The 10660-nt window shown below is 40.4% G+C and overlaps 1 protein-coding gene across 1 annotated transcript in view; it reads right to left on the bottom strand.

Moving 5' to 3' along the window:
- Positions 1-2935, bottom strand: part of REN (renin) — a 32007-nt gene extending 29072 nt beyond the window's left edge. Inside the window, exon 1 of the mRNA XM_027871871.1 lies at positions 2862-2935. Coding sequence (XP_027727672.1) covers positions 2862-2935 — 74 coding nt within the window. The remainder of the gene's footprint in view (positions 1-2861) is intronic.
- Positions 2936-10660: the final 7725 nt, after the last annotated feature.

The following is a 10660-nucleotide window of genomic DNA, read 5'->3' as shown; positions in this document are numbered from 1 at the left end:
CCCAGGGTCACACAGCTAGTAAGTGTCAAGTATTTGGTCTGAGGCCGGTTTTGAACTCAGGTCCTCCTGACTTCAGGGCAGGTGCTGCCATATCCTTTTCCAGCTAATTTTACAGCTGAGGAAACCGAGGCAAACTGGGTTATGACTTGCCCAGGGTCATGTAGCTAGTGAATGTCTGAGGCCAGATTTGAACCCAGAAAGATGAGTCTTCTTGACTCCAGGCCTGGCACTCTATGTGCTATGGCACCACCTAGCTGCTCTCAAGGTTACTCTCTCACTTATCCAATATTCCCAGAACTTTGTGATCTCTCTTTCGCTGCTTTTACTCATAATCTTGAATTATATTAAAATTAAAATTATAATAAATATAATAATTATAATAAAGGGCTAACCTCCACCCTCTAGTCAAATGTGAACTCTTTGAAGGTAGGAACCATTTTCTGCTCATTTTGTCTCTACCTCACGTAGCACAGAGTTAACACAATACTCCTCTTCCCCTCTTGCTTCCCTAATTCTTCATAACACTGCTCCCTGCTCCTACCGTTCTGACCTCTTCGTAGTGTCCCATGCTGGATCTTCATCTAGGTCACACCCATGAACTGTGAATGTCTCCCAAGGCTCTGTCTATGTGCTGTCTGCCTTGGTGATCTCATCAGCTCCCATAGATCCAGTTGTCACCTCCATGCAGACAATTCTCAAGCCTATTTATACAGCTCTGACCTTTGCCCTGACCTCTAGTGTCACATGTCCAAAGTGTCTATTGGACACCTCCAGCTGGATGTTCCATAGATCTCAATGTATCCAAAAGAGAGTCTGTCCTCTTCCTCCCTCCCCTGAACTCTGCCATCTTCCAAACTTGCCAATACTGTCCAAAGCAGTCACTCAGGATCACAACCTCAATGTCATTCCTGGTTCCTCTCTTGCACTCACTCTATATGGTCAATCTCTTATCAAATCTTGTTGTTCAAGCCTTCACGACACCCCTCCTCTATGTCCCCTCCCCTTTCTCTCCATTCATACATCCATCACTCTGCAGCAGGCTCTCAGAGACTTCTACTTGGGTCTCCCTGCCTCCAGTCTCTCTTCACTCCGATCATCCTTCGCTCAGCTGCAAAAATGATTTTCCTAAAGCAAAGGTCTCACCAAGTCACCCTCCCTACTGAATAAACGTCAGGGGGGCCCTCTGTTTCAGCCAGGATTCCAGCCTGTTTGGCTTTCAAAGCCCTTCATGACCTGGGCCAGGGGTGGGAAACCTGCGGCCTCAAGTCCACATTCAGCCTTCTTGGTCCTTGTGTGTGGCCCTTTGAATCCAAACTTCACAGAACTTTCTGTTCTGTTTGCCGTACGTGAGGACCTAGAGGGCCACTCGTAGTCTTGGGCTCTTCCCACCTTTGCAGTCTTCTTACACCTTAACTCCCCTCAACACGCTCCACAGTTAAGTGACATTTGTCTTCTTCACACAAAACACTGCATCTCCAAACACTGCACCTTTGCGTTAGCTGTTCCCACAGGCCTGGAACATTTCACCTCCACCATCTGCTTTCCTTGGCTTCTGGGTACTGGTGAAAAACATGTTTTCCTGGTACAGTCCCAGCCCCCAGAATGCTAACAAATCCGGAGACCGGGCATTAACCCTTTCCAGCCTCTTGCTAGAATGGTACCAGAAGGATCAAGTCCTCTACTTCCCTGCTCCTCTTTCCTATTCCTCTGCCTCCTATTCCTCACTCCTTGTTAGGTAATATAGAATATACCCTCATTAACAGGGCAGTTTCCCATTGGAATCCTACTGGCTCTTTGTCTCAAACAATATAGAAGTCTGAGCTCTTAGGGTGAGTACTGCTATCCTGTGCTGCCTGCTGTAGGCAGAGAGGGCCCACAAGAAGACTATCCATGCCAGAAGTTTTTCTCCTTTTCCCCTTGTGAATAGCAATAAAAAATTTTTTTTTAGCTATCTCTGTGAGAACTGGTATAATTCATCTGGACTCTCTTACACTGCTTCAAGATTCAGCTCAAATCCTAACTTCTCCAAGAGGCCTTTCACAGTATTCCTCATTGCTAGTGTCTTTCCACTGAAATTATCCTTCATCTATTTTGTATATATACACTCTCTCTCTATTACACACACACACACACACACACACACACACACCCCTAGCTGTTTTCATGTTGTCTCCCCCATTAGAATGTGAGCTATATTCTACATTGAGATCAGGCCTCTCTTTGTAACCCTGGAGCTTAGCACAGTGCCTGGCACACAATAGGTGCTTAATAAATGATTATTGATCGACTATAGAATTGAATTGCATCTGAAGATGCTTGTTAGTTGACTGACTGATGCTACAATTCTGATCATTGTGGTTGAAAACTCTGACTCAAAGTTAGTGTTACTCCCTTCCCCCAAACCCCCTTTTTTCCTGGTGGAAACTGGCCACACAAGTATCATCAGTCCTGGTTTTGTCAGTTATGCGGATATGCTGCATACCTGTACTAGGTAACTATGGGGGGAATCAGTTATTCTCTATGGGCCTCAGTTTCCCCATCTATAAGAGGACACCATCACAGATTTTTGAAGGGAGAGGAGAGTTGACATAATCAACATGTGCAATAAACTGACTATTCTCTATTTATCATCTACAGCCTTAGGAACTTGCTGCTCCTTATACTGGCTTATTGCCCTATTGTCTATCCTAGACAGAAAGAGTCCCCTGCCTCTGCTTACTGACCAACAGTTGCAACTTCCGCCTGATAGGCATCTGGAAAGCCCTCTTCTCCCCAAGGTTCTTTGGTCACATCATCTCCCCAACTAAATATTAATCAGTCCAGCCTTCCCACCCCTTCTACCCTCTTGGCCTTGGTATTACCGTTGTAAGCCATCACTGGGCACACTGAAGAAGCAAGTGCTCCAGGCCACCAGCAGAAACTCCCAGCAATTCATCCCGTTCTGTCTGTCTGTCTGTCTGACCTGGGATTGAGGTTGCCTGTTCTTTTTCAAGTTCCATTTGCTTTTTTATACCACTGAATTCTAGCTGGGATCCTCCTCTTCTCTGATTTATAGACGGTAGGAAGGGAGTAATAAATCCCCAGCTACGGGCTAACCCTGGGTACAGAGCCTGATGTCACCTGTTTCCAGGCAGGGCAGCAAGGTGAAAGGGGTGGTGGGAAAGTAGACCACTATTTAACAACGTCAGCCGTTCTACAAATCCATCATGCTGGTAACACAGCTTGTCCCTGGGTCCCACACTGTAGGTGATCTCAGGCATGAGACATAGAAAAACTGAGCCCCTCAGTGAGTCCAGGAGAAAATTAAGCCAGAATGCAGGTTTCTGAATTCCCAGGTCTAGGTTCCCTCTCCCAGCCCATAGCTCTTAATGTTTTCTCATCATTCTCCATAATTGACCACACAAGTATTATCAATCTTGATGTGCTGCATGACTGTACTAGGTAACTACGAAGAAAATTCATTATTCTCTGTGGGTCTTCATTTCCCCACCAATAATGTAGAAGAAATCCTCCAGGCATAATGCTTATTTTCTGGGTAGTACCAAGGTAAAATTTACCTGGGTAAAATTGGAAGGTGAAACTTTTGGGTCCCTAGTCTCCCGATCTTGCTCCCTTCTCCCCATAATGATGGCCCCTCCCTCTCAGTCATTACAGAGGATACTCCTCTGTGAAAGTCAATAGTAGTCCATCTATACATGCACCCCAAAGAAGGCTGCTCTCTGACATTTGATAACATCACCATTAATGTTATTCTGTTCCCCATCCCTCTTATCTGAAGAGTTTGGCTTTACTGAGAAAATTGCGGTCATCCGTTGTGAGCTTCCTCTTCTCCCTATTCTCCACTTCAAATTCCTCCAATAACATCTCTCATTCTCTCCTGCTTTGTTTCAGTCCCTAAGGAAGAAGTGACCCTTCTGTTTGTGACTTAATTCCATCACCTTCCCCCCCCCACCCTGGTCTCCTCCAATAGTTTGTCTCTTCAATACATTCCTCCTCCCTAGGTCATCCTCAGTCTTGCCATATCTATTTGCTCTTTCCTTGTTGCTACAAATAAGGCTATGTCTTCAGATAACAGGGATAAGGTGAAAAGAGAGGCTGAGAGAAAATAGTGAGTAAAAATAAGATGCAGGGAAATTCACAAATAGTAATTATAACTTTGAATGGGAATGAGATGTTTATAGCAGCCCTCTTTGTGGTGGCAAAGGACTGGACATTGCAGGGATTCCCATCAGTTGAGGAATGGCTGGACAAGTAGTATATGGCTGTGATGGAATACTGCTGTGCTGTAAGAAGTGATGAGCTCAATGATCTTAGAAGGACATGGAAAGACTTGCATGAAACGTTCAAGAAAGAAATAAGCAGAACCACAAGAACATTGTACACAGTAACAGCAATATTGTTTTAAGAACAACTTTGAGCAACTAAGTCATTTTGACTATTTTTTTTAAGGCAATTGGGGTTAAGTGATTTGCCCCAGGGTCACACAGCTCGTAAGTGTCAAGTGATTGGTCAGAGGTCAGATTTGAACTCAGGTCCTCCTGACTTCAGGGCCGGTGCTCTATCCACTGAGCCACCTAGCTGCTCCCATTTTGACTACTATAAATGCGCAAGTTAAAAAGAAAGGACATGTGAAGAAAGATGCTATCTGCATCCAAAGAAAGAACTGATAAATAGAAGGATGTATAGGAAAATTTTTATATATACGTATATGTATACACACACTTATTTGTGTCTAATGGTAGCCATCTCTTGGATGGGAGGGGAGAGGGAAGAAAAAAAGGAAAAAAATTTGTAAGAATATCTAAATAAACCTATTTTAGAAAAAGAAATTGAACAGGCCATCAATGAGCTTCCTAAGAAAGAAGCATCAGGACCAGATGGATTTACAATTGAATTCTACAAAACACTTAAAGATCAACTAATTCAATATTAAATAAATTATTTGATATAATAGGCAAAGGAGTCCTGCCAAACTTTTTAATGAAATAAATATGGTACTGATACTTAAACCAGGAAGAGCAAAGACAGAGAAAGAAAATTATAGACCAATTTCATTAATGAATATGGTTGTAAAAATCCTAAATAAAATACTAGCTAGGAGACTACAACAATATACTGCAAAGATTATACACTGTGACCAAGTGGTATTTATACCAGGAATGCAGGGATTATTTAACATAAGGAGAACTATTAACATAATTGATTTTATCAATAACAAAAGTCACAAAAATATATGATTATATTAATAGATGCAGAAAAAGCTTTTGATAAAATACAACACTCATTCCTATTTAAAAACATTTGAAAGTATAAGTATAAATGAACTTTTCCTTTAAATGATAAGATGCATCTACCTAAAATCATCAACAAGCATTATTTGTAATGGGCATAAGCTAGAAGCCTTCCCAATAAGATCAGGAATGAAACAAGGATGCCCTGTATTCAATATTGTATTAGAAATGCTAGCATTAGCGATAAAGAGGAAAAGAAATTGAAGGAATCAGAATGGGCATTGAGATTAATAAAACTATCTCTTTTGCGGATGATATGAATCCTAGAGATTCAACTAAAAAGTTAGTTGAAAATAATTTTTGGCAAATTAGCAGGATATAAAATAAATGCACATAAATCATCAGTGTTTCTACAGATCACCAACAAAACCCCTCAAGAAGAAATAGTAAGAGATACTCCATTTAAAATAACTATAGGCTGTATAAAATAACTGGGAGCACACCTGCCAAGGCAAACCCAGGAACTACATGAACATAATTATAAAACACTTTTTACACACAAATAAAGTCAAATTTAAATAACTGGAGAAATATGAATTGTTCACAGGTGGGCAGAACTTATATAATAAAAATGACAATTCTACCTAATCTAGTTATTCAATGCCATCCCAATTAAATTACCAAAAAAATTATATTACTGAGCTAGAAAGAATAATAACAAAATTCATTTGTAAGAACAAAAGGTCAAGAATATCAAAGGAATTAATGGGGAAAAAATGTAAAGGAAGGGGGTTTAGCAGTACCACATCTTAAACTATATTACAAGGCACTAATTATCAAAACTATCTGGTACTAGCTAAGAAATAGAAAGGTGGTTCAGTGGAACAGAGTAGACATACAATACACAGCAGTAAATGATCAATAACCTTGTGTTTGAAAAATGTAAAGATCTAAGCTTTTGGGATAAGAATTCACTATTTGGTAAAAAATTGTTGCAAAACTGGGAAGCAATCTGGCAGAAATTGGGTGCAGATTAGTATCTCATACCCTTTACCAAGATAAGATAAAATGTATACATGACCTTGTAAAGGGAGATATTATAAGAAAGTTAGAACATAGAATATTACCTATCAGACTTGTGCATAAGAGAAGAATTTATGAATTTATGAATAAACAAGAGATAGTGAGCATTGTGAGATGTAAAATGGTTAATTTTGACTATATTAAATTAAAATGATGTTGTACAAATAGAAGCAATGTAACCAATATTAGAAGGAAAACAAAATTGGGGGAAAAGCTTTTATAGGCAGTTTCTTGGATAAAGGTTTCATATCTCAAATTATGGAGAACTTTGTCAAATTTATAAAAATATGAATCGTTCCCCAATTGACAAATGGTCAAAAGATATGACACAAGCAGTCTTTAAATGAAGAAATCAAATATACATATATACATATATACATACATATGTACATATGAAATATGCTCTAAATCATTATTGATTAGAGAAATGCAATTCAAAACAACTTTGAGATATCATCTCACACCTATCAGATTGTCTAAAATGACAAATGTTGGATGGAATGTGGAAAAATCAGGGCACTAATACACTGTTGATGGAACTATGAGCTGATCCAATCATTTTGGAGAGCAATCTGGAATGAAGCCCAAAGAATTATAAAACTGTGTATACTCTTTGACCCAACAATACCACTATGTTTCCAGCCTTCTTAAACACTGTTCCTTTCCCCTCATTCTATGGTCTAGCCACCTACTCCACAATCTCACACACAATGCTCCAGATCCCCTAACTCAGCTTTTGCATTAGCTGGCCCCCTGCCCCGAATACCTAGAATGCTCTCCCTAGATACCTCAGAATCTAAGAATGCCTGGTTTTCTTCAAGACTCTGTTAAAGTTCTACTTTCTGCAGAAGATCCTTACTCTTAGTATTCAAGCTACTAGAGTCATGCCCTTTAAGGTTACCTTGTAACTACTTTGTATGTGTGTGTGTGTGTGTGTGTATACATATATTCACACATATGTATATACACACATATATTTGTATGTATGTATATACATATAAAGATATATATTTGTATACACACAGATACATATGTATATCTATATCTATATACACAAGGATGCATATGTATATATACATTCAAAGATAAAAAGATATATATACATATCTTTGTATGTCTCTTTATGTTTTCTTCTCCCTCCCCCCATGTAGAATGTAAGCTCCTTGAGGGTAGAAACTATTTTTTTCCTTTTCTTTATATTTTCAGTGCTTACCACAGTGCCTGACACAAAGTAGACACTTAATACATACTTATTGATTAATTGGAGCATTGCATATAATGTCAGATTTTTTTCAATATATTAATTTTGTTGAACTATGTAAAAATCTTTATTAGAAGGGATGGTTCTCTGGGATAAGAAAAGGGTAGGCATATAAGGAGAAATCTGGGTAATGTAAAAACAAAAGATACTAATAAAATCCATTAAAATAATTTTTGATATAAATTTTTCTTTACCCAGCATATGTAGTACAATTAAGCATTTCATTTACATAATAAAGCTTGCCTATCATACATACACACTAACCTCAAAACACATCAGACCTTAAATTTGCAATGAACTTAAAAGGCTGCTTATATTGAAGGGAAATTTCCCATACATGAGTCTCCAGTTCTCCCACAGTGTTGACAGCTTACATGTTTAGTGGGCATTGATTGCTCACGGCAAAGAATACTGTGCCATGAGAGAAAAAAAAAAAAAAAACCTCTTTCTTGAAGAACATTATAGTAAAAGAATGGAGGAGGATGAAGGGATTTGAAGGAGAGGGGGATGGTTGCTAAGAAAGGATATTCAGGAATTTCAATGTCAGCGGGTTGGGAGAGGGCTTAAATGGTTTAGAGGGGCTTTGGGGAACACTATTGGGATGAGACAGAGCAAGAAGATCAGGCAACCAAATGACAGAATGACAATCGAAGATGCACTCAGAACTATAAAGAAATATTCATCCCAACTGGAGGACTAGGGTTCAAAAATAACAAAAACAAAACCAAAAACCCAACCAACTTCACAAGTAGAAGCTAGGAGAGGCATTGGATCATGAGTTTAGAGCTGAAAGGATCCTTAGAAGTGGTAAATCCAAACCCCTTATTTTACAGATAAGGAAAGTGAAGCTGAGAGAGGGTAAGTAACTTGTTGGCAGCTAGGTGGTCCCATAGTGCACAGAGTGCTATGCCTGGAGTCAGGAAGACCTAAGTTCAAATTTAACCTAAGATACTTCCTAGCTGTGTGATCTTGGGTAAATCACGTAACCTCTGTCTCGTTTTCCTCATTTATAAAATGGGGATAATAGTAACACTTACCTCCCAGGGTTATAGGATCAAATGAGATCATTGTAAAACACTTAGCATAGTGCCTGGCACATAGCAAGCCCTATATAAATGTTAGCTATTATTATTAAGTGTCTCACTCAATGTTAGTTTGTGTGAAAAATATCCAGGAATTTTAAAGGAATTTCAGTCATTTTTCTGTCATGTCTGACTCTCATGACTCCAATCGGGGTTTTCTTGGCAAAGATACTGGAGTGGTTTGCCATTTCCTTCTCGAGCTTGTTTTACAGATTTAGAGGAATACAAGCTTAATATGAACCCCAAAAGGTAGCCATAAAGGCAAAGCAATCTTGGGCTGAGCCAAGAGGTGCAAAGGGCAAAGTGGCCTGAGAGGAGGACGTGCTAATCTCACTGTCCTCTGCCCTGCTCAGACCTCATCACCTGGAGGATTGGATTCAGTTGTGAGAATCACATTTTAGGGAGAACATTGACCAGCTCTAGAGTTCCCAGAGAAGGGCAACAAGGATATCAAGGGTCTCCAGTTCATGTTGTACAAGGATGAGTTGAAGGAACAGAACATTTCACCTGGATAAGGAAAGTCTTGAGGACTGGAGATAGAAGAAGAACCTAGTAAGTGTCTAGCTTTTGAAAGGTGCTCATGTGAAAGAGGGATTAGCCTACTTGGCCTCAGAAAGTAGAACCAGGAGCCACGGGAAGAAGTGACAAAGAAGCCAATTTAGACTTGACGTCAGGGAAAACTTTACCAACAATTAGAGCTGTCCAAAAATGGAATAGGACAGGGGTGGGGAACCTGCGGCCTCGAGGCCACGTATGACCTTCTAGGTGCTTGAGTACGGCCTTTTGACTGAGTCCAAGTTTTATGGAACAAATCCTTTTATTTTACTTTATTTTGGTGAGGCAATTGGGGCTAAATGACTTGCCCAGGGTCACACAGTAGTAAGTGTCAAGTATCTTGTCTGAGACTGGATTTGAACTTAGGTCCTCCTGACTCCAGGGCTGGTGCTCTATCCACCGCGCCACCTAGTTGCCCCTACAAATCCTTTTATTAAGAGAATTTGTTCTGTAAAGTCTGGATTCAGTCAAAGGGCTGCACTTGAGGACCTAGAGGGCTACATGTGGCCTCGAGGCCATAGGTTCCCCACCCCTGGAATAGAAGGTAATGAGCTCACCCTAACTGAAGGGCTTCAAACAAATGTCACCTTCTGGGTGTGTTGCAGAGGGGATCTTTATCCAGTCAAAAGTTTGGGGTATCTTCCTTCTCTGAAATTCTGTGATTTTATTGTGGGCAGCAAGGTGATGCAACGAATAAAGCACCGGTCCTGTACTAAGGAGGACCTGAGCTCAAATCCAGCCTCAGACACAACTACCTATGTGGCCCTGGGCAAGTCCCTTAATTCTGTTTGTCTCAATTCCTCATCTGTAAAATGAGGTGTAAATGGAAATGGCAACCCAGTCCAGTGTCTTTGCCAAGAAAACCCCAAGTAGAGTAACAGAGTCAGATACGACTGAAACTATTCATCAACAACAATATTATTGGATGGAGCCTTGCTAATGAGATGAGCTCATGTCATCTAAAAGGGCCTCCAACTTAGAAAGGCAAAAGATTGGACTGAGGTGTGAGGCCACAGAGAGAATGCATGTTGAGTTCTTTCCCAAGGGAGCATGTTCTGTGGTCGGATGGTGAGGCCAATGGGGGATGAGAAGCTGGGCAGGCCATTGCTGGCTAAATGATGGGCATCTTCAAATAAGGTTACCCTGTTGTAGAACTTGAAAGCACAGCAGCAGACGATTGGGAGTTGGGAAGGACTGTAAAGATGTCATACTCCAGCTTCCTCATTTTATACCTGAAAAAACAAAGACCCCCTAAAGAAGTGATTTTGCCGAGATAGTAAGTCACACAGGTAGCAAGTAGCAGAACTGGAAGTTGGACCCAAGTCCCCTGAAACTAGGGTCATTTCAGAAATGGATAAAGAACTCAGGATGCTCAGCCTGGAGAAGAAAAGCCAGGGAAGACCTGGTCCACTATGGGACAGTGGAAAGAGTACTGGCCTGCAAATCGG

The sequence above is a fragment of the Vombatus ursinus genome, unplaced genomic scaffold (assembly GCF_900497805.2).
Source record: "Vombatus ursinus unplaced genomic scaffold, bare-nosed wombat genome assembly UNPS02014798.1, whole genome shotgun sequence".
NCBI classification, from domain to species: Eukaryota; Metazoa; Chordata; class Mammalia; order Diprotodontia; family Vombatidae; genus Vombatus; species Vombatus ursinus.
This window is presented reverse-complemented; position numbering and strand designations above follow the sequence as displayed.